General features: G+C 42.1%; 1 protein-coding gene across 8 annotated transcripts in view; it reads left to right on the top strand.

Moving 5' to 3' along the window:
- The window catches only part of PAX3 (paired box 3), an 80,970-nt gene that overhangs the window by 42,434 nt on the left and 13,896 nt on the right, over window positions 1-24,640 (top strand). For 5 of the 8 annotated variants that reach the window (XM_049803675.1, XM_049803672.1, XM_049803673.1 and 2 more), the window contains 2 exons: window positions 12,559-12,758; window positions 24,002-24,167. In XM_049803675.1, coding sequence (XP_049659632.1) covers window positions 12,559-12,758; window positions 24,002-24,167 — 366 coding nt within the window. Of the gene's footprint in view, window positions 1-12,552; window positions 12,759-24,001; window positions 24,168-24,640 lie in introns of all 8 variants that reach the window. The other 3 variants (XM_049803670.1, XM_049803669.1, XM_049803667.1) reach the window with 1 other exon arrangement.

Here is a 24,640-nt window from a genome sequence, read left to right as displayed (position 1 = left end):
AAATGGACAACATATATAGTAGCAATTAAAACTCTAATTTTAATTACTTAGAATTTAAAACCAACAAGGGTCTCCCCCCCCCCCCCCAAAAAAAACCCCCGCAAACCAAAAAAGACAAACCCCCCCCCCCCCAAACCAAAAAAAAGACACACCCCCCCAAACCTTGAAAACCTTCATCACAACCCTGTGCCAAAAGCTGTGCAGTAGGTGGGGCTGACTCTGACCCCCCAGCCAGCAGGTGTTTCACAGATCGTCCTCATGGGGACTGCCATTGTCCGTGGGTTAAATAAAGGTTGGGTAACACTGGTGTTGACAGTTCTTTAAATGCCTGTGGGGATTATGTTTTAAAATCGAGTAAGGTACTTCTCTATCTCCCCAACATGGAAGCAGTCTTATTTATTGTTTCATTTTCAGCTTTCTGGGAAACGCTTTGTAGTCAAATTTTTTGGGGGAAGTGCATAAAATCATAGTTCCTTTTAAACAGCTACAAAATGCAAAGTGCCATGGCGAAGTCTGCTAAAATTAATATAGTGAAGGCAATAGGTAAGCTAACATTTTATATTGGTGTCATGGTTTAACCCCAGCCAGCAGCTAAGCACCACGCAGCCACTCACTTACCCCTCCCCCCCCCCCCCCCCCCCCCAGTGGGATGGGGGAGAAAATCAGGAAAAGAAGTAAGACTTGTGGGTTGAGATAAGAACGGTTTAATAGAACAGAAAAGAAGAAACTAATAATGATAACGCTAATAAAATGACAACAGCAATAATAAAAGGATTGGAATGTACAAATGATGCGCAGGGCAATTGCTCACCACCTGCTGACCGATGCCCAGTTAGTCCCTGAGCGGCAATTACCCCCAGGCCAACTCCCCCCAGTTTATGTACTGGGCATGACGTCCCATGGTATGGAATACCCCTTTGGCCAGTTTGGGTCAGGTGCCCTGGCTCCATCCTGTGCCAACTTCTTGTGCCCCTCCAGCCTTCTTGCTGGCTGGGCATGAGAAGCTGAAAAATCCTTGACTTTAGACTAAATACTACTTGGCAACAACTGAAAACATCAGTGTTATCAACATTCTTTGCATACTGAACTCAAAACATAGCACTGTACCAGCTACTAGGAAGACAGTTAACTCTACTCAGCTGAAACCAGGACAATTGGCATAATAGTATAAGTATTATGTAAGCTATGTTCCATGCACACCATGGATTGCATGCTCATAAACACACATTTCATTTCTCATTCTTTTAAATCTCTGTTTATGGCAGAGTTATAAAAAGGGCCTTGATAATTGATATTAAATCTTTATTTAATTTTGATTCCTGAACAAATATTCTTTCAAAATAAATAATATTGTGGGAGGGCGAAGAAGAGAAACAAGAGTCAAAATAAGTTTTGCAATGTTAGTGTCCGAGCAAAGCCTACAAGACATACCAACAGGCATCCTGCTGCTTCTGCCTTATGTGTATGGAGGAATAGTTAAGAAAAACAGTGTGTTTATCTCTCAAAATTTGGTGCAAAGTTACTTTTTCAGTTTTTGGGGCTGCTAATAATTCAGAGAGACAGTTATAAATTTACTGTTAATATCTGTAGAGGTTTCAGCAGATGATGTAAGTGTGTGTATGTTTAGTCAAGTAATTTTGGACATCTCTACCATTAAGTATTCACCAGCAACCATTGTTCTTGTAGGTTTTCAAGAGCATTTATCAGCATCTGTCAACAAGTGTAAATGAGAGCAAATGTATGGGAATTACATGTCTGTGGTGTAGAGAACAGATCAAGAGTGGCTCCCAGCTGGACACATTTTCCGTGCTGTAAAGGTGGTGCAGGGCTGGCTGCAGCCCAGCACGGCACATCAGTCCCTTCTGTTGACCGCTCAGAGGTCAGCTGATGTTGGGCTTTCTTCTGGTTTTCTTATTGGACTGAAAAATTGTGAGTTTTCTTTGGAAATTAAGTTCCCCATGTTTCTTTTGAGCAGATAGCAAGCTGTATACCTTGCTTCCTTATTAGCAAATCACAGTGTTAACTTCTATAGCACTGTGTGTGTGCATAGAACTCCTTTTTTTTTAAATCACCCAAATTTCTGTTGTTTCAATGTCTGCTTAAAAAGTAGAAAATGTCTTGCCTTAATTTCTCATGTCCATTTAGTATCTGTGATATGGCAGCATTATGGTCAGGTGGCATCTACGAGCTCTAATAGCTTTTGCAAGGTTTGTTTGCTCATATTTTACCTAACCAGAGCAGCTTGGGTTATGCCTAGGTGTTGCACTGCGAGCTCTCAGGTGACAGTCACTGGGAAGGGTAATTAAAGGATGATGCCAGGAGTTCATTGGCATACAAATTCCACAAGAGACAAGGAGAATCTGCAGGTGACCAGCTCTCAGATGGGCTCAAGTTTATTACTGTAACAGCATCACAGGCACTATAATGAATGAAACAGCATTGTGTGCTTCAGGGAGTCTCACACATGAAGGAGTCCTGCACCCCCTGTGCTGGCACTCAAGGCAGGACCTAGGAATGAAAAACCCTGTGGGAAGTAACACAAAGAGGTGCTGAGCACCCTACTGCTATCCCATTGTAGGGTCCTTTTATCCCAAATACTGGAACAACCATAAAGGCAGAGACTGTCTTTGACCAGTGGGACTGGAGGGCTCAGTACCCAGTAGGACCAGGTCCCGAGACAGAAGATGATGGATTTTGAGGTCAGCACCCCAATTCTTATGTAATTGTGATGGGAGTGACCTTGAGTTACTAACAGATTTGGCTGGAAAAGAAGCATTTGGCAGGAGTGTGTAGTACCTTGGGAAATCAATCACAGGAAAAATACCTGCTGAAAAATTTAACTTCTCTCTATTGACTGAAGTCTGGAGGAAAAAAAAAAAAAAAAAAAGTCAGCACTTCTAGTTTTCTTTCACAAAAAGCCAGCAATATTCTGCAAAGTTAAGTGATTTCTAGAGGAAATGGAGTATTCAATGACAAAATCCAATATTCGGGGAAAAAAAAAAAAAAAAAGAGAGTCTGGAGATATTTTGGCCATTCCAAGTCCTGAGAGTGATAAATAGAGATGATCATGCAACTAATTTTAGCTGTATAGTAGGTAAAAGTGGCTTGAGGGGTGGTCTGGCTGCAGCTGTGGGTTTCAGAAGAGGTGATAGCCTTGATTTCCCATAGAGACTTTGAGGAGTATAATGTTGACATTGAGGTGAAGCTATGTACAACAGCTTGCTCTGTCAGTGTTTGTTTGGAATCAAGGATGGTATTAATTCAGGGACTAGAGCTAGTTGAGAGAGATAGGGAATGTATTAAAACATTCTCAAAATTTTTTACCTTGGGCATCTGTGCAGTTTCTTTTTTCTTCAAAAATATTTTAGTAATGCTACAAGTTGGTCAAAACCTAGTGAAGCAATGCAGACCTGTTTTGTCAAAAAAGCTTGTAAGCTTTTTCCATCTTGATGTGCCCAGTAAGTTTGATCAGCTTGTATAACTTTAGGAGTTTTGTTTGCATGCTGTTGTTCCAAAGGATTGAGACAAATATAATTTATAAATTTTTCTTTTCTTCTGAAGAATCTGTACTGCCTACACAGTGAGAGATTGCAGACAGCTCAATTATTTGCAGTGCCTTAACTCGCTAATACAGTCTCACCATTTATCCAGAGACTCCTTCATTTGCTTTATTTAATTTCTCAGCCGACAAATTCCATCTCCCAGGATACTCAATGTTTTCAGTCTTAATTGGTTACCAATGGGCTCTTCCATCAGCTGATACTGGCTTGAAGACATGATGCTAATTCTTTCTTAGTGCATTCTGGGATTTGTGCAAGAGAGATTTTGCTTTCCTCTGAAGTCTGCTTGTTTTTTGTATTGCCTAAAATATCAACTTCCTAAAGGTTGTTGAGAGCAAACCTCATTCGGATTTGAGTACTTAGTTTCCTTTACCTTCTTCTAAATTTAGGAGGCAAAGTTGTTGGGTGGTTTTTTTTGAGTCCTCTAGAAGTTTTCCCAAGTTTTCCTTTGAAATGTTCTAGTGGTTTTTTTTTTAAGTGAGAAGACAAGATGTTGCAATGCTCAAATACAGTACTCGTGTTTGCAGTGCAACGACAGATGCTCCCTGTGAAAAGGGTTGGAAAAGCCCCCAGATGTGGGCACTCGTGAGCTCATGGTGAAAATCAACGGGAAGTGCCTGTGATTCCTCTTTGTGCTTTTCAAAAAGTCCTCCCCTCCCAGTCAGTAGGCTGCATTCAGGGAGATGGGCCGGGGTGACTCGGAGTCGGGTGGCAGTCTGTACGGGTTTGTGCTGGAGTGCTTTGTCATGCCAGGACTATCACAGTGCCGGCTCCTTCTTGCTGAACTCCTTCCCTGACTCTACTGGGAATGATGGGAGAGGCTGAGCAAGGGCCAAAGCTTGCCTGGATCCAGCTTTGCTTTACACTGGTGGGAGTAGCAGAGTAGTCCTTTGAGGCCAGTGAATAGAAACCGTACGAAGTCAGCAAGCTACTCCTGTCTTTGTGGGGAAAACTAGCAATTTAACTTTTACGTAGTCATTAAACCTGAGCTCCCACAGGATACATGAGTTTTACCGAATTTTTTTTTCTCTTTTTTTTCTCTCTCTCCTTCCAGGTAGTGCAGCTGTTAAGGTAAATTTGGTTGTGTGTCTGGCTTGCCCTGGTCTGTGCAACTAAGTTGGGAGGAGAGGTGTCTGTTTTTCTGCTCTCCCTTGGGCAGGTTTCCTGGGCTATACACATACATGTATGTGTACTACCTGTACAAAAGGATCTGAGTGCTAACTGCAGTTCCTTTATATTCAGTTTTGAATGTAAAATAATAATAACGATAATAATTCCCAGTGCAAATTTACAGCAGTGAAACTTGGGAGGAGGATCAGGCCCACATGCAAAGCTGTTAAGTACTTCAATGTTACTTGTATTAACAAAACAAATCTCTTTTTGGAAGAGGAGGTGGGGGAATAAGAAGAGATTTTTGTAGTTGTATTTGCAGTTTCCTCTTCCCTTCCTTTCACTTTAGAAATTCTTTATTCTTTCATGCACAGTTGAGAATTAGCCATTTATTCTTAGTGCTGGTGATGCAGTCTTTGATATTTAAAATGGAATGTGTTCCTTTTTGATGCTCTGTGGTTTTGAATGAAGTACATGTTAGCAGATTAATGGTGCAGAACAGTTAGACACTGGCCGGCTTTTTTTCCTTTCCATATTATTTCATCATTAAAAAAAAAATTAAATATATTTTTAAAAAGAAGAGCCTGTGAATTGTCTATTGTTTGTGCGGTGAAATTGTTTTCACAGCGTTGTCATTCTCTTCCAAGTTGAAATCGTTGAAAAGCTATGAGCTGTCACATTTTTTGTAAGTTATAACTGCATCAAGCTGTGCTGACAAAATGTCCCTGCATAACTGTTAATATGCATTGTCATTTTAAGCATGAAACAGTTTAGCTAATGATTTATCTCTTATAATGCAGCACTTGGGGCAGCTGTATGATTTGTCTCTTTAGCAAGTCAAGTAATTTCTTTAACAAAATGTTAAGCACAGATGGGCCATAGGCTGTCAGTTAACCATTATTGTGCATGCATCTGCTTGCCTTCAATGCACTGTTTTATGTATTCAGCCACTTACTTAGGCACAGCTCTCTGAAAAGCGGAACCTACTCTGATTGGCAAATAAAATGTTCATTTGTCTCTTCTTCCTATTGTTTTGTTTTGGTAACACATGTCAGCAGCTCAATTACCCAGTTCATTAACAGCTCCCAATGGACATGATGGCCAACCCATGATAAGGAGGGCGATTGTGGCACATATGGTCAATAATAGCCTGTCTCTTGGTAATTGTAAATAAAAGTCACTGTTGGCCATTTCCTTTTACTGCAGCTACTGTTTTCCTTTTCACTTCGCTGTACAAAGCAAATTTCTCTATGTGAATCAGCCCAAACAAAATTAAAATACCATCCACTTCTCTCAATATCACTTTTATCACTGTTGTGGTGGTTCTCTTTCTGTGCTGATTTTCCAGCTTAGAACTCACAGGAGATAGGGTTGCTCTTTTCCAATTCCAGTAACCGATTAATTACTCTTATTAGTCAGTTTACTTAAGCAGCAACATATTTTCTCCCCATTTCTCTCATTCTCTCACTGCAGACTTTTCTAAAGTGCCTGTGGAGTTTAAAAAAAGCCATTTACAATGTTTTTGTAAGTATGCCCTTTGCAAATAGCAGCGGTTTTCAAAGGAGTAATTGAAGTGTGACTTGATCCTTGTTAGATGAGCGATATTCATGTCTGGAACAGAGGCTTGCTTTTTGGTTTTCTTTCTTGCTTTTTGATATATCATAGTCAAAATGCCAGTAGAAAGGGTTAAAAGCAATTTTACTACTTGTGAGTATTTCACATTGTGCTAGGTATTCTGTTGCTTTCTAGCAAGACTGAGAATTTTCTTACATATTTGCTGATCCTGAATTTTCACTTCTAACGGGGCATGTTTTATCTTAACCCCACTGAGAAATCTTTTACAGCTTCTTGTTTTGTTGTTTATGTTTCTTGAAACTTGCTTTTCCTTTTCCTCTCAAAGAGGAGTCCAATTGCTAACAAATTTTGGGCTGTGACCTAACGGGGTGAAACTCGGGGTGCCTGAATCTCCCCTCTGTCCTCTTCCCCTGTTGATGGTGAAGCACAGAAAGTGAGCAGCGAATTGGTTAAAATTACAGCTCTGAGTCCTGGTAAACTTGCCCAAACTGCTTTAGTGGAAGCACCACAACCTAAAACTTAGCGGTGCTCTTCTAATTTTTGGAGCGTGCTTTATCTCGGATAAAGAGGGCGTTCAGTCGTGGCGTCTAGAACTACTCACAGGTGGCTGAGGGGTGACTCAAGACCCCCCGAGCTCGTTCCCCGCTGCCTGCCGTATTCATAACTAATCTGTAGTCTCCACCCAGGGCTGTGGGCACTCAGGGAGTTGTTGAGTGTCAGAGTTTATTTGTCCTGTTTTGATTAGCACAGACCTGGCAGGGCGTATTTTCTTTTTAAAGGCTCCTTGCTGTGACAGTGAGGTTTCAGGAGGAGGAGGAGAGGGGAGCCTGGTGTCACATTTCCCCAGGCAGACACAGCAAGGGCCGATGCGCTGGGAGGGAGGTAGCCGCTCGCTGGGCTCCAGAGTCTTCGTTGTATGTTGTAGCCATGTAGAAGCCTGCCCCTTAACGGACTGCTCAGAGGGGAGGGGGCCTGTTAGCAGGAAATAAAGGTGCTGTTTTATTTTCCTGTGGATTTCATTTTGAGGAAAGAAAGGACTCCTGATGCATTTCTTGTCCGTCGACTGTTAAAACGCCAGCTGCTGAAAGCCTACCCCAACACAAACAAGGATCCAGGGAGGAATGCGCTGCCGGCCACCTACCGCTACTCCCAGCCCTCGCAGCAAGCCAGCGCCAGAGGTTTATTTAGCGAGTGCCTGGGGTGACTCTGAGGGCCCACATCCTGGGATGGTTTTCCCCCTCTCTCCCTCCCTCCCTTTCCTGGTTAATTCGTCCCCAATGTGACGGAGGGTTGCGTTTGGGCCCCCTTACCTCTGGCGGGGAGAGGCAGTCTTGGAGGGACGCCTCCAGGTGCTGAGGGTTGGGGAGGGGGTAGCTTGGATTAACCCCTGCTGTGCATCCCCTTCACCCTGGCTGCCCTCCCCGGCCCCCCCGGCCCACCGCCCCCCTCGCGTCCGCGGCAGCCTCCTTTGTGCCTCCCGCATCCTGCCAGGCAGGTGTCAGAGCCCTGAATGCGGGCAAAGGCCCTGCTGATGGATACCACAGATGGAGCGTGGAAATCGGCCGAATAGGCCTCAGCCACAGGCCATTTCTTAGGACCCAACAAAAGCCTCCAAATAAGTCAACAAAAATCCCAAAGATCACAAAGAGAAAGTGTCATTTGTCATTTACTGTGGGTTTGTGTGGGGGTAGCGGCCCTGCTGCACTCCTCCTCGCCTGCACCCGAGTAAACACGAGGGAGGTCACTCGCATCTCTTTGGGCGTGAAAGGCTGCCGGGGATCAGACAGCCGTACCCGCTGCCTCCCAGTGCCGAACGCCCGCGTTAGCCCCAAAGCTGGGGATGCCGCGGCCTTAGGTCATAGAGATGGGGCACGAGGGGGAGAGCCTGTGAAATTAATCTTGCATAAGTGAAAAAAATGAGAAGATCCGGGGAGGGTAGCTCGCGAATACACCACCACCAGAACCCTTCCTGGCTGTCGGTATATTGTTTTTTCTGGTCTTGTTTTAGCGAGATTCGTGGCTAGACAGAATTTACCTAGGGCAGACCCTAGGCTGTTACGCTTAGAGGAAGAGGCTGTGTAATATTTTACTGAAAAATTTCACAGTGACTGAAGGATTGCCAGAGAAGTTGTGCCTTTGCAGGTCGCAGAAAGATAACCTCTCTGCCTGTGTTTCTCAGGTGTGCTGTGCTGCAGCTGTAATGTATGGGTTTTAAATGGTTGTCATGTTTTTGTTATTTAATTATTCAAGTGAAATGTCGTGCTGAGAGGAAGAACAACCCACAGAATGACCTCTTGTGTGTTATTTGGTTGTTCGATCTTTGCCCTGACGTGTCTATTTATGGTGTTTGGAAAAGGGATCGATGCAGAGCTCCAGGTGACCAAATGCCTATGACGTGGGGCAGAGGTTTTTTGCATATTGTGGTGATAACCGGCATGCAGCATTTCTTCGGCCCACCAGACAGGTCATGAGGGGTTAAGGGACAAATAATCGCTCTTTAATTCTGTAATTCCTTCTTTAATTAAACTTCACGGCTCAGCCACTGGTAGTGCTTTGGGCTGCCTGTCCCATTTTGAGCTGTGCAGTAAGGGGGGTACTGGTGATCCTGAGCTGTCTGGCTGGGGATCTCCCAGGGCAGTGGCGACTCTCTTCCTTTCTTCTATTTATAGCTTGAGGGTTGGAGTATTAGGATCATTAGCACAACTGTAAAGGTTAGCAATATGCGAGTTGTGTGTCTGTGGAGGTGATGCAGGTAGAAATATCCCAGCTAAAACCTGACCACCTTTGCCTGTGCTGTGTAGTAGCTTTTTAAATTATGGTAGTTGGTGGATCTATTAGTGAGATACTGCTTAGCAAAATGGCAATATGCTATGGCTATTGAGCATATATATAAAATAAATACCGCTTTTTTAAAGGCTGAAGCGTGTCCAATTTATGTGCTTAGCCAATACTCCGGTTGGCTTCTCACCTATATAAAAGTCTAATAATAGTATTTTAATAGAAAAAATAAGACTAAAAACTTCCTTGAAACTAATAGTATTTAGCAAGACATTGTGAGAAATAAAAATAGTGCAGTTTGTAGTACGGACATTAGCTATCATTTGAGATTACATTTGTCTGATTTTAACATTGCAGACCAGGCAAGACAAAGGAACTCAATGTTTTCAATAAAGCTGTATGTAACAGCCAGGCCTGGTGAAGGGCAACACCAATGAAATCAGATAGATATGAAAGCCATTTTATTTGCTATACATGCTCTCTCTACTTTAATTTTATTATGTTCTTTCTAAATGTTTGCACTTGATTAGATGTATTGTCCTGGACTCATAGATACTTGTGTTTTTTCTGACTGCCTTACCTTTGTGCCTTTCATATACTGCTTAATGAAATGTACACCTAAATTGAAAATGAAATTAAGTCAGCATTTCAGTTCTGCATTCTCATTGCTGCATGAATGCAAGGTGCGGGAAAACACCACAAGATTTTGCAAAGTCTTTATAAAACATTTGTAGGAAGATCATTATTGCTCTCCTGATACTTCCCATCCAGTTGGTGAGGGAATTCACTTTAGAAATTTAGCGATAAATACCCACTTTAAATTGCACAGTTTAAGCTGGCTTTTTATAGGCATATGTTAGATGTCTGAAGCAGTTCCATCCATACGTGAAAGACTTACTGAGATCTGGGGATTTGACTTTAAAAAAACCCACAAAAACAAAACCCCCAACTTATCGTACAGAAACAAAGGAAACTTTTGTTAGAGAAATTGTCTCCAAAAGGGACCTTCCTGAGCTGTTTCAGATCTTACTGCACCAGGTATGGTCAGAGTGCAGTGCTAGCCAATATGACCCTGTTAGCATGGCTAGTGTGCTCTCTAGTTCAGCTTGTCAGTGATAGCTGTTCTGCTTAAGGTGGGTGATTTGTATCTGAGGCTAACATAGGGAAACTATATTTTAAATAACCTATGTTTCTTTTTATTTTGAACAGCAGCATGAAGCCATCCTGGAGGGTTGTAACTTGGCAGTTGCTGAGGAAGGCAGGTGTCAATTGGAACCCCAAGTGAGAAGATTTGGGATTTGTCACTAGTTCAGACAATGTGTTATGTTTGTTTTGGGATACCCTAGATTGCCTGTTTAAAAAGGAATGAACTTGAACTGTTTGGGATAGGATGTTTGTGCTGATTCCCCTTTGTTCTTGAGGACAATATTCTCAAGAACAAGAACAGCTTAATCTAGTCTTACTTGGGGCAAAACTTCCATGCAAGTAAGAGACTCTTAGAGTTGGATGTTTTCACAGTACATTGATGCTGAGCATTATGGGAGTTTCTCCTGATGTCCTGTATATGTTGGGTCCAAGATATTGATGGTGTCTGGACAACAAAGATAGCTTTCATATAAGAGCCTCTGGTCTAGCAGTAATTGTTCCTCTTTTTGGTATGCAGAAATTCATAAACACTTCAGCTGAAAAGCACTTTGTCTTTCTAAGTCTTTCTAACACTAAGTAAACAGATTAGGTGTATATATTAGTTCAAACAGCTTGAGTGAAATTGGTAATGTAAGATAGTTAGAAAGGAACATAGGGGCGATTTAGCTGAGCTTGAGAAACAGTGATTTCTTTTTGGCTTTGTGTTCTCAGTTACTTCCAAATAAATCACATTAAGAAGATTATTTTGAATCAATGTATATATCAATAATTCATTTGGCGTTATTGAAGTAGTAGAAGCAATGCTTGTACTTCAGCTGAACAAGCAGTTTCAGCATCACTGGGGAGTGTCTGCCCTCTTTAGGTGGTTTCTCTTGAAGACTCAGGCAAGAAGGAATGCTTGTCGCCTGGAACAGCAGCTGATGCAAGTGAAGTCTGTCTTTAGAAGTCTACTCTTTTGGTTCATTACTCTTTGTTGGAGAAAAAGAACGTGGTTTGGTACTGGAAGAGGCTTTGCTGCCTTCACAGCTATAGCTATGGGTTCAACTGCAGCTGGGCTGTGGCTGGAGTTCACTTAATTATCAGGGAGCACAGGGGAAATGAGCAATGATGCCAGGAGCTGGCTGTGGGTGTGTGATCTCGCTCTCTTCATGTCCATGAAACACAGAAAGAGTTTTGGTTCTGATTTCTCTTTAAGCTGCGGATCGCAAGGGTTGGTAGCCCCTTCCTGGGTCATGGACATGCTGTATGTGGTCTGTTTCTTGCTGACTTTCCTTAAATACTTGACTTGGGGCGTGGTGTGAGGGGTCTTTGGTCCAACACAGCCTGGCTGTTTTGCAGTCATGTCCTGGACTGTTGCCTGGAGGCTGAGCATCAGCACATCTGTGTGTAACTGTGCTCTGTGCTGGAAAATCTCCCAAGGTTAGGAGGAATAACAATGAAACTTTAGGCAAAGGAAGTATGCAGTCTGTGTATTTCAGCTCTGGTCATTGCACAGGTGGAATCTTCTTGCTCTAGTAACTGGAAGACTCAAGTCAAACTATTGCTCTGAGCTATTCTTACAGGACTTCTCTGTGCAAAGTGTGTCTCAATTTTTTTGTTTTGTTGTAATACTAACACTTGTCAGGCCTGTCCTAAGGTTATCTTAAGTGGTCCTAAGACAGGCAAGTAAGTTGCAAACAAGTGGGAATGTTTAAATGTGCTGAAGTATACTAACACAAAAGTGTAAAATACTGTTGAGAGTGTAGGACAAATAATACACATGACGTAAAGTAAATATTTGATCGTGTATGAGAATTAATTTCAATAGCGCTCTCCATGCCTTTGTAGTCACTTCCATAATCATTTCAGGAATAAGGTTTTAGTGATGGATCTCCAGGGAAGGTCTCATGGACGTGTGTCTATAGAGTTGGAATGTTTAAGTTACAATGTGCACACTGGTGTGACAAATATTTGTATCTGTTCGCTAGCACAGTGAGAGGAATAAGGCTGTATTGCTTGTCTGTTTGCTTGGGACTAAGCAGTACTGCTCAAGTTTTTGAAACACTTACAAAGTGCTGGAGGAGTTAAAATAAAGAAATCAAATAATTAATTTACTCAAAAAGATTTCTACAGGTCCTTAGATGTTCTTGGGTCAGGAAAAGGTGCTAAACTCATAGTTGAACTTTTGACAATTCTTTATTTGTTTGAGCACATTCGCACTATGTAACATTTAACTCTGATTTGTTTCTTGCTTTTTTGCTTTTTTTTTAAATTTGCCAACTCAGTTCTGAGTCACAGGGAAAAAGCAGCTTTTCCATAGAAGAGGATATCATCGATTGATCCAATATTTTGCTCCCCTCCCCCCTAAAGCTAATTTTCATCTTTTATTTTCTTCTTTTTTGAGCATCAGCACCCCAGTCTGATGAAGGCTCTGACATTGATTCTGAACCAGATTTACCTTTAAAAAGAAAGCAGCGTCGCAGCAGGACAACCTTCACGGCAGAGCAACTGGAAGAGTTGGAAAGAGCTTTTGAGAGGACACACTACCCTGATATTTATACTAGGGAAGAACTTGCGCAAAGAGCCAAACTCACAGAGGCTCGTGTCCAGGTATGTATTTAAAAGCTACCTAACAAAGGGAATTTCCTTTTCTGTTAGCATGTTGGTCCATTTGTATTCTTACGTGATCCTACACTGGAGTAGAAGGAAAATGTGAAGCTATGTTGCTTACAGCCTTGGGGGTTTTGCATCTGTACGTGGACACTGGTTTTCCAACTGTTTAAGACAACTGCTTGGGAAGTACCTTTGTGTTTTCCCTAGTAATTATTCCATACCTACCGTGAACATAATACTGAGCCTTTGGAGAAAAAGGTCTATTATCCCAGTTTGTTTGGTTTATGCATTTGACAGCACTCTGCATATAATCAGGTCAGGTGTTGTGCCACTTTATAGTTATTTAACTGATTTCATCTGTTGTTGTTTGGGTCTTTCAGGCATTAACAGAGGAGAGAAAAACATTTTTAAAAGGGCAATTGTCTAGAGAGCCATGCAAGTGAGCAGGGTTACTGGTGCAGTATCTACAGTTTGCTTTTAGGTTAGCTTTTTGAAGTTGACTTATTTTAAATCTTGTAATATCTCTTTTATCCCCACTGTCAGTTTAATTCAAAAGAAAATAAACCATCAAGTAACTGTTAGGTCTTCACAACTTCATGTAGATCTGCATTGTCTAAAACAAGTCAATGTGCTGGAGCAGTAAACCGTGGAGTTGACTAAAATTAAAAAAAAGCATGAACCTGGATTTTCAGGTGTCCAAAGATGGGCAAACAGCAGCCAGATAATTCTGGAATAAACTGCACACTGGAGTTCAGGTTCAGACTGGGACTTGCTCTCTTTCTCGGCAAAGAACCATGTCTTGTGAAATGTTTAATACTGCAGGCAGAATCCTCTGCTACTCTTTTACTACTTGACATCTAAGAGACATTTGGAAAAGCATGCCCAGTTTAAATCAGTCTGAGTTGCAAGTGTTCATGGGTGACAAGCAAAATGTTGTAGCTTGTGATCTAACCCAGGAAGAGAAATGAGTGGTAACTTGTGATCTAACCAAGAATACAAGTGAATTTGGTTGCTTTGGTGAAACCCTGTTTTTGTGTTTTGACCTTTGGAAGTTCAGCCTGAGGCATTCAGGCTCTGCAAACTGGAATGAGTAATACAAAATATCCCTCTGACTTTTTAAGACAAGTATGCCTATTGCAGCATGGCTGTATTATTGAGTGTCTGTCTTGAAATGTCCAGACTTTTTCAGTTTTTCCTGCTAAATGGTTTTGCAGAAGACTTCACACCACATTTCTTGTAAGTGTTTGTTATGACTGAGAGAAAATCTGATGTATGGATGAACTTGTCTGGAAGGCAAACTTAGTGGTTCATGATTCTTTTCTTAACATGTTTACTAAGAGAAATGCTTGCAAAATAGCTTCATACATAGACTTGAGCCAGGTAAGACCAAATTAAGCCCTGGGAATCATCCATACACAAACATAATGAAGATAACTTCCTACACAAGTTCTGTTAGCAAGACGAATGGGATCTAGGATATGATGTTTTAGGCTATGTTAGCTTCAGTGGAAAAATACGATAAAATGAAAAAGACCTTGTTCATGTTTTTCTAAATCAATGACCCACAGCTAGAGGAAAAGCAGAACTCTCATTAACATAACAGCTGTCTTAATGTGGCTTTAACCCTGTGACTTTTTACATTCCTTATGGCTTCCTTGGTTCCCTTGAGATGCATCCTGTCTCACACCACTCCTATGATCTACAGCCTCACGAATTCCCCAGTACCTCTGACATGGATGTTTTACCTAACCCAGCATGGAAGAAAGTTCCTAGTCAATCAATGATTCAAATACCAGAACAAAACCTTTCTGGATTAAAGATGAGCTGGGGTTGAAGTAACCAGCCTGTGGGCAGTTTCCTAGTGCACTCCATCTGTCTGGTACCCTTGAAGGCTGGCAGAGTGATTTAGCAGTGGATTAAGGGATACAGGATTTGCCTTATCAGCATTCAGCACTTCTCCATAGCCCCTTAAAATGGCCACCTATGATGGGCATGAAATAAAAGACAACCTGTGAAAAGAAAATAACCCTAAGAGTCTTGAGGCTGAGAGGGCTGGATAGCCATACTGATATACCATTCAAGCTTTCTTAGCCACATTTCTTTTTTGGTAACAGTACGACAGAGATCAGAGATACCAAATTTTATATGGATATATACACAAAGATCTCTTTGACTGCTTTCTAATCAAACATCATCTAAAAGAGCTGGCTCTTTGCAGCCTGAGTCCATCTGAGCCCAGAAGACTTTTTTTTTTTTTCTTTTCCTCTGGGGCAGTAAGGTCCAATTCTGTAGAGTTGTTTTACATTGTCTAGGAAGAAATCTAATTGATTGCAACCGGACCAACCTTGCTATTCCCTCAGTCCCTCCACATAGCGCTTGCATCTCATTTTTTGTTTTTTCTACCCTGCCGCCCCCGTGCTTCCCCTTTCCTTCTATTCCCCAAGGGCGCCTCTGAAGACCCGTGAAAGGAAGAGTCTTAAACCACCAAAGCATCTATTTTCTCACTTTCCCACCATTGAAGGGTAACCAAATGCATGTTTCTAAGCTGGTTGGTTGGGGGGGGGGGAAGTCACCTCTAGGCTGAGATCAAACTTAGAACATTTCAGCCCTGAAGGGGAGGTTTTTTTGAAAGCTACAAGCAACTGAAAACAGACTTTTACACTGTGAATATTATTTGTGTACTTAATCGTGGGGACAGGAAAGGCTTTTGGGGAAAGAATTGTTGCAACAAACTTCACATTGCAAGAGTCAGGAGATGTGTAACTGTAATCATTGCAAATACTTCAGCACTGGGTGTAACGAGGAGTTAAAATGCTCCCTGCAATTCCTCCTGCAGCACCTTTCCACTCAAGGACTGCTGAGTCTTTCTGTCCCTATGTTTGAGCCTAGATGTGGTGTGGAGCCAGGGCAACCTCTCCTGCTGCCTCTTCCAAAGGCACCTGGCTCTTCTCTGCATGTTAGATGAGCAGAAAGGGAAAGTTCTTTGGTCTTGTTCATTCACCAGATACAATTCAGAAACAGTAAGTGGAGTCCCAAAGGATGACCCTTCATTTGAAAAAAATAGTAGTAATGCCCTGGGAATATGCGGTTAAAGATTCACATATTGTGAGTAAAAATCACAACCATGCAGTGCTTTACTGGTCCAGTTTAAAACCTCATTAAAACCATCATTAAGTTGCAGTGCAGGCCCTTAAGGTCTGTGGCCTATTTTTACTGACTCAATCTGAAGGCGAATTCCAAAAGTGAAATTTTCCCCAGTGTAGATAAAGATCAAAGGCTCTTTCTGAGCTTCAGAGCAGTGCGGTTATGGTTTCTGTAACAAATAGCACATAAGGAATGAAGTGGGTAGCATCTTTTCTGGCCACCTTTTGATTCCCACATCAGGCTTATTTTTAGACCTGGATGAACTGGGCGAACTTTGGCAGCAGCTTGGAGACTGTTTCAGATTGATGGTGGGAGGCGTTTGCTTCAATCTTTTGATGAAAGATTTTTAAATAAGGTTCAGGTTTGTCCTGTGGCAGGCAGAGGGCCAGGAGCCTGCCTTGGCTGATGGGGGCTGGCCAGTCAGACAAATCTTTTTGGGCTCTGTGTTGAGGGCAGGCCTCCCAAATTATCAGAAATGTGATGTGTGAGGCTTGCATGTTGGACCATGTTGAGGATGTGCCCCCAGCTGTATGGGACTGTGCAGGGCAGGAGGTCCTGCTGTGAGAAGCCGCTGGCACATGGCCTTCCTGTTTAACCCCAAAAGGCAATGGGGGAAATTGGTTTGGACTCTTTTAGTCCATGAATAATGGTGAAAAAGCAGGGGAAATCAGAAAGAATTCTGAAACGTGAGTATGTCCTGTCCTGAAAAGTTTCTTCTCAGCCAAATCTCAGGTTTAAATTGGTTTGCTTGAAAACTTCCAAAAGAAACATATTGTTTAACAAAAGAGCATGTCTGAAAATTCAGGCAGATCTCTTCAGGCTTCTAGGATGGGGCTGAATGTTCCTGTGTCAAACTTGTAATCAGCTTGTAAGCTTTTGTGAAAAAGCTTATTACAACCTCAGCAAATAAAAGAAGTCCAAGAGCTCAGGAGTCTTGAGTAATGAGAAGAAAAATGATAAAAATATTTTTTTTAAGTGCTGTGCTTGCATATGGTTTTCTTTGTTTCACAGTGGTACAGGGAGGGGAAGAGATGGTTTGAAGAAGAAGATAGTGGGGGGAAAGGTGAGAGGAGAAATTATGACTTTTAAGCTAGTAGTAAGGTTTGAAAGCTCTGAAGTGCAATATCTCAGTTTTAATAGTCTCTTAGTAGCAAACAGTAAAAAGCATTCACTGGGAAATCATGGGGGAGGGAGGACCTGTGCCAAAAAGTCTTAATTTGCCCTCAGCTCCTCTGAAACAGTTTGAGCCTGTATGCTGAACTGCACAGTCCTACAGGGAGATGGGGTAAAGGAATGTAGGACAGATTCAGGAATATTTGAAACCTTCCAGCAGATCTTTACAGTTGTTCCTGATGTGGTTTATGGAGAATTTCTAGTGCCTTTTCTTGAGGCTGGCCCTCTTGCATAATATATAGGATAAAGAAAGAAAATGCTGTGTGTATTCTTGTAGTAGATAACCCTGTAATTGCAGATTCCCCCCCCGCAGGGTAAAGGAGAAATTCTTATGGGTAAATTAGCCAACTACAAACATATGGAGGCCTAAGAAGACATTTTTACATTTAAAAGAAAACAAGGGATGTGATTTTGATTCTCTTTTTCTGGTCCCTGCTGCCTGAGGGCTCAAATTAGTGGCACTTTAATTTATAAATACGCAGTTCAATTTGCTTATTACTCAATATTTTGCAGAAGTATTCAGCTGCAGTGTTTTAGAAGTATTTGTGTAAGACTGAGTCAAAGTCTTCTCAAAGAAACCGATGAGACTTGAGTATGTTGGATCGCACTGGGAGGTGGTTGGAAGTCCTTGTTCCCTTTGGCACAGCCTAGTAGTTATTTGGTCTGGTCTTTTTCTTTTTTTTTTTTTTCTTTTTTTTTTTTTTGGGGGGGGGGGGGTCTGTGTGTGTGTGTGGTGTGTTGCCTCCCCCCACTCCTCACCCCATTTGTTTTTAAAAAAACCTCTGGTTCCTATCACATTGTTAACTCCTTGTATCCCAGCCAGCATGACTTCCATCGCCATAAACAACAGCTCCTGGCAGAACCCAGGCAGAGAACCTGCTGCCTTGTGGTGTTTCCCACTGGCGGTCAGGGCGGGTCGTTCTCAGCAGGCTGGCCGCACCACTTTGGGATGCTGTGAGGAAACAGGCCTACCCATGGTGTGCCTCTTGCACGCGCAGCAGACCTTATTCCTGTGAAACTGGGGGTGTGCAGATGTTGCAGTGAAGCTGATTTACCAACTAGCTGTTGCTAAAAAGCAATTGTTTCTACTCTTTCTTCTTCCTACTGCTGGTCTCTGGCAGTGCTTTTTCTGGAGCTCATCTGATATGGTGGTGAGCCAGGATGGAAATTCATGCTACTGCAAAAAAAAGAAAAGGGAAGGGAAAAAAAAATAATAATCTTTTTTCCTTTTTTTCTTGCTGTTTCGTGTTCTCTGAATGAACTCCCAGTCAGGTCAGGCAGGCAGGCACAAGGGCTGGTGTCAGCTGTTGGTCTGGCAAGAGGGTGAAAGTGCCTGTGCAGACTGCTTTGAAGGCTTCTGAAGTAAATCTAGGTCTGGCATCGACAGGGACTGCAGGACCAGACACCGTGGGTGTCTTTAGAAGTCGTGCTGCCGTGTTTTGCAAAGGTAACAGAGTCAGCTCCGTCCAGGCTTGTGCAGCCCAGCTTCATTAGCAGTTTACTTCTTCAACTTCCCCTCTTCACAAAGTAGCCCCACTGCTTCTGGTGCACCCCAAATTCTTTCCCTGATGGCACACCCACCAAGGACTCCTGCTTGCAGGATGGTCAGACTTTATTTTGAACATGTGAATTTTGGAGGAAGGGAGAGGTAGTTACCATGAAAAATATCATAAGGCAAAAGGGGAAAAAACCCAATACCTCCCCCCCCCCCCCCCTAAAATTAGAAGAGCTGTTAACAATGCACCAGTCTTTTGACTTTGTGTGTTTTTGGCACTCATGCTTGCAATGGTCAGGACTGTGTTTAACAAAATATCCATGGGTTTTCTGCAAAATTCACATCTCGGATGTTTTGCTCTGTTGGATCAGAAATCTTTTTGCCTTAAAAGCACATAGAGCACTCTGTGTTTATGATCAGACTGTTGAAATGTCAAGGCTAATTACACTAGTGTGTTCCCAAGTGAATAAATGCATCTTTTAAAGAACAGTCTGTTGAGATAAACAAAATAAGATGTTGGCATGATCATTTGCAAACTACTTCAAGGAAAAATGATAATAAAAGGCAGGATCTACATATTAGAAAACAGAAGGGGGGGGAACAGTTCACCTCATCCATTCTACATCGGTGCAAAATACTTTTTAAATATTGTGTTGCGGAGTGATTTCTTTTTTGATCAGTCCAGCTCCAGATGCTTGAAAAACTGGAGCCTCCAATACTTACTTCCCTTAAAGGACTAGTTTCTTTTTCCCTTTTGCTCTAAACTTCACCCTCATCAGTTCTGTTTTTTTGGATTGTAACTTTTGGCCAGACACTGGGGTTCAATTTTGTTTCCGAATAATCTGGGTAATTTACATTCCATCTTAGAAAGTGACATAGAAATTGGGGAGCCAGACACTCACTAAAATGAACGTGACTTCTCTTGTGGTGCAGACATTGCTTTTGGATGCTCAGGTCCCTCAGACAAGCCATGGTCCCTCTGTCCATGTCTGCATTTGCACAGCACCAAGCACTATGCTGACCTAATTTAGAGCTCATGCATGTTACACCGACACAAGTAGATCATATTCCTTCAGACACAGTACTATTTGTGTGAGAATGCTATGTTTTGAGTCTCCAAAATGCAGTAGCCTTCTTATCTGCTGCTTTTGCTTCCATGGGGGAATTCAGTGTGTAGTGGTGATTTGAAGTACTATCTCGGGTTGGCCTGCCTTCCACCGAGATCTATGCTGTTGCTGGTGAAGGTAACACACAAAATACATTTGCTTGTCAGATTAAGTAGATAGATAGTTTAGAGTTGGTTTTCTGTCATGCCCACTGCAGGGTGGCACTTTCTCACAGTATGACACTGGTGATCTTTACCAGGGGCTGCATTATATTCTGAGTATCTCTGCACCCAGGTGATGATCACTTCCCTCTCAGAAGGAAGGGTGGGGGAGAGCAGAAGCAACCTGTGAGGACCTGCTACATTTGAAAAGGCCTCTCATAAAATGAGGATTTTATCACGCTGGTGGAAGCTGAAATTTGCTGAACATAAGAGGATGTTGTGTTTAAATCGTGTTGGAAATGTACAAACAAAAGAAGACATTTCCCCAGGTGTTTATAATATGTTTCAAAGAAGACACATTGACTTGTGGTGACTGGATTTATTTTTAAGTCTTGGTTTGATATTGGCAAAATTTTTCAAGATTTCTTTAATTAGTGGTAATAGTGCACATGGATTCTTCATGATATGTGCTGATTTTAAAAAAAAAAAAATATTTCCTGAACTCTTGAGAATAAGTCAAGGCAGTGGAATATAGTCTAAGTGAAATACTATGATTACAAATAATAATAAAATAAATCATTTCAGTTAACATAGAAAGCATATAATTGCTACTGAATAAAGTTTGGGATCTGGCTAATTTTAATAAACATTACATAAAATGCAAATAAAATATTTAGGTTTGAGTTATTTAGTTTTAAGTGATTTTTTTTCTTGACTTTCCAAAACTGTTTTTCAACTTTTAAACTCTCCCATTTAATTTTATTTGTATTTTTTTTCTGATGTCTTACTGTTACATTACTTCTTCATTGTGTTCTGTCACAAAACAACATCTGAAATCTGCAGTTACCTGGTATAAAATGGGAGTTAAACACAGTTGCAAACCAAATCTCAGGCCATGTGAAAAGGGTGAAGCCATGACATAGTGACAGTGAATAGTAACAATAGTAAAAACTATTGTGCTAAAACATCCAGAATTACAGATTCAGAGCTTCAGTGTGTTCATTTGTAAAAACCTGTGAAGAGTCGGGGCCACACTTATGGTAATTTTAAAGATAAATTATTTCTAGTGTTTTTACCAAGGCTGGTCCGAAGTGCATTAAAATCAAAGGGAAAGAAGTACGTGTGTAGATCGGACCCCCAGTGCTTACTGTAAAGGTGCGGGGGTGTTTTGGTCTTTTTGTGTGTGCCTCTACTGTTCTGTAGTGGTGAGTGCGTGGTGCGGTATTAGTGGCAATAAGACTTGCTCTGCAGTTTTGAATTTCTTCAAGGGGTTTTGGTGAATTAGTTTTGGACTAACTCTGGTCCTAGTCAGGTGCCATCTGCCTTCCTGCTGCCCAGGGAAAGTAAGAAGCCAGGGCAAGCGGCAGAAGGTGGGTGCTGCGGCTGATGGGGCGGCAGGCAAGGCAGTGGAGTGGCAGTGGCCGGAGCTGATAAGCCTGGAGCTGTGGCTGTGCCAGCAGCATGTGACATGGGTGCCAGTCAAGTAGCACCCATTTAGCATATCCCAATGGAGCTGAGGTGGTAATACACAGTGTTTCTGCACAGCCCAGGCAGGTTCCTGCACAGAGTCCCACTTAATTTAATGGGGCTCCAGGTGGCAATAGAGCTCTGTGCAAGTATGTTCGTCGGGGGGTTGCTGTAGAGTTTTTGATATTGTTGAGTGTGTCCCTTTCAGGGATGTTTAATACATATCTGCAGTTCTGGAAAAAATGCAAATCTATAAAATGAGCCAAAATCTATCTGTAAATAAAAGCATAAAATTTGGCATAATTGCAAATCACTCGCTACTGAATTAAAGTCTGGGATCTGACTCATTTTAATAAAGAACTAGGGCTTGAAGGCAAATGCTTATCTGTAGAGGAAACAAAATCTTGTTACCCAATTTTCCTCAGTGAAATCCACTCATGTAGTGTAGTTCAGTTCGTGTTCCTAAAGTGTTTGAAGATCATCAGATAACCTTATTGACCTGAAGAAGGGAGAGTATCATGGAGAAAGCCAGAGTTAATGACCTGGGTAGGCTAATTACAGTGTGTGTTTGCTGTTCCCTGCTCCCTCTCTGACCTCCACTACCTTTCCTAAGTGCTCTTTGGCTCTTTAGCAAAAGCCTCTTCCTCCGTCTTCAGTGTGTCTTGCCCATTTTTCTTTCTCTGTGGTCACTTCAAAAGATACTGCTGCAGGAGTGTGAGACTGGTGGGCTTTGGGAAACATAAGCAGGTGGAAGGAGTCTGCGAGGAATAAATAAGAAATGTAGACTTACATGTCAGTGAGGGAGGCAAAGGGTAAGGAGAGGTGGAAAAGGATATAGAAGTCTATAGGATGAGGTGGAAAAGGATATAGAAGTCTATAGGATGAGAAAGTAAAAAAATGTTGCTGAATCTAGACCCATCCTCAACTATTGCTCATCACAGATCTCACGCCTCCAGCCCCAGTGCCTTGTCCTTGCTAGCTGCTCTCAGAAATGGTTCATGTGGAGGCAGAGGGACATTTAATATGTACAGAAAAAACCAAGAGAGAGATTCCTGAGGTAGAGCAGAGGCTCCATCTATCCCTCTGTCCTAAATCTTAAACCTGAGTGGGAGTGTGTAATTGAGGAGTAGACATTGTGGCCAAAGGAGGCAGCAGCTGTGTGAACTAAGCATCTCATTCTGAAAAGAGGATGAAGCCAGATCAAACTACATGGTGACAGATGGCCCACATCAGCAACCAGATGGCCCAGTGAGTCCCACCACTTGTGCTATGAAATAGCAAGCAGAGGAGGAGCCCACCGCATAGTCCAAAACGTTGTTACACTCTTACATAAGGGCCGCTTATGGTTTGTAAATGATGTTACGCCTAGAAATCCAGTCTATGATGGCTGATTCATAAGCCAGCATGGGCTGCTTGCAGGAAGAGTGACAGATCTGAGACCCAACTTACTTTTACAAATATGTTTACATGTGGCTCATCAGCTAACATGCCTTGGTGGCTTTCAGGCCAGGCTGCCTTACAGGCTGTACAGATGTTCCTTGTGAGATGCTAACACTCAGTTAAGGTCTTATCTGATTGATAGTATCTACCGATGATCATTGCAGCTGCCGCAGGGTGTACAGTTATGAGTAATTGTCTGCTTGTTTACAAATGCGTGTAGCCTCCCTTATCTCAAACAACCTTTGTTTTCTGCAGTGGTCCACCTCATGGACCTGAGCACTCTAATCTAGAAGTTGGTTCACCTGCAGCAGGGCAGTGTGGAGGCACGCTGGTCCAGGCATCCCTGCTGTGGCTGGTTGCCTTTCCCATTTGCGGCATGTGTAATTGCTATAATATCAATACCAACCTATGTGTTTTGCAACTCTTATTATGTCTGCATTTGTGAAGTCTTGCCTTGTCAATTCTTGGAGGTAATAAGAGCCATCCAAGACTTGGAAAACTTAAAACATGAACTGAGAATGACGTGAAGGAAAGCAGATTTATAGCTAAAATGTCCCACTAATCCAAACCCCATCTGTTCAGTACCCTGTCCTGGAAACAGATTTCAAAGTGTTTCTGAAATGTTAATCTAGTACTGAAATTCTGATCTACTGTTAATATCAAGTTTATTAAGAGATGTTTTGTACATATGTGAGTACAAGAAAACTTACTGGGAGGGATTTGTGTGCTTTGTACACGGGGCTTGTATTTTTCAAATTAAAAGCTTCAAGTTCTGTTTGATCATTAGGGCAATATAGTATCCCAATATATAAATACAAGCACCTTCCAACAGTGCATTAAGTGATGCCACTAACTTGTCAGAAAATTAAATGTAAAGACAACACCAGCCAGACCAAATAGCTTTGGCTGGCACTTAGATCAAAAAACGGAGAGATGTTTTCTCTTTCTCTTTAAATCTGGCACAGTAAGGATAGTGATTAAAAGCACTAAAGCTTGACAGCGTTAGTCAGCTTGTTTCTCAGGAGAGGCTGTATTTGAGAGGAAACTAGGGTTCAGGATCCCTGTGTCCTGTCTGTTGAACCATGGAAATCTGTGCCAACAGCTCCTTTCTTGTCTAGGAGCTCTGAGCCCAGTGCGCATCTTCTGTATCTCTCATCTCAGACACTGAATACATTTGAAATACAATGCTATTATTTCTGATGCACCCATATTAAATGTACAAAAATAAAATGTTCCTAATTAAAACATTTGTAGGTCTGGTTTAGTAACCGTCGTGCTAGATGGAGGAAACAGGCAGGAGCCAATCAGCTGATGGCTTTCAACCATCTGATCCCAGGAGGATTTCCACCCAGTGCCATGCCAACTTTGCCGACGTACCAGCTCTCTGAGCCCTCTTATCCACCCACCTCCATACCGCAAGGTACAGTAGCCAACAGGTACTTGGTTACAATAGTGTTATTGGAGCATTTCCTGTGTTGATCTGTTGTAGAAATATTTTCTTCTCTAATGTAGAAAAAGAGGTGTTGGCTAATTTAGGGTCTGTGTCAGTGAGGACCTTGCAAGCCTGCTCATTTTAAGCATGTAAAACTAGGGTTTGTTTTGCTGCAAGAAAGGGCTGGTTACATGTGAATGGTGCTAGCTAGAGAAATAATAGCCTCCTGCATGGCAGAGGTGCAGCGTTGGTAAAGCAACGTACGCTCTTTCCTACCCTTGTATTGCATTGGCCTCCTTTGCTGAGAGTGCCTGACATGGCGGGGAAGGAGGCAGCAGTTGTGTTATGTCGTCTTTGTTGTTTTTGATGATGGTGCACTGGAAACGTCTGTAAATATGCTGAATATTGATCTGATGGTGGAAAAACCAGCTGTTCAGACCATCTTGTTTCACATTAGGTAG

This window comes from Accipiter gentilis, chromosome 6 (assembly GCF_929443795.1).
Source record: "Accipiter gentilis chromosome 6, bAccGen1.1, whole genome shotgun sequence".
Taxonomy (NCBI): Eukaryota; Metazoa; Chordata; class Aves; order Accipitriformes; family Accipitridae; genus Astur; species Astur gentilis.
Note: the sequence above shows the minus strand (reverse complement) of the source record. Positions and strands in the feature narration are given on the sequence as shown.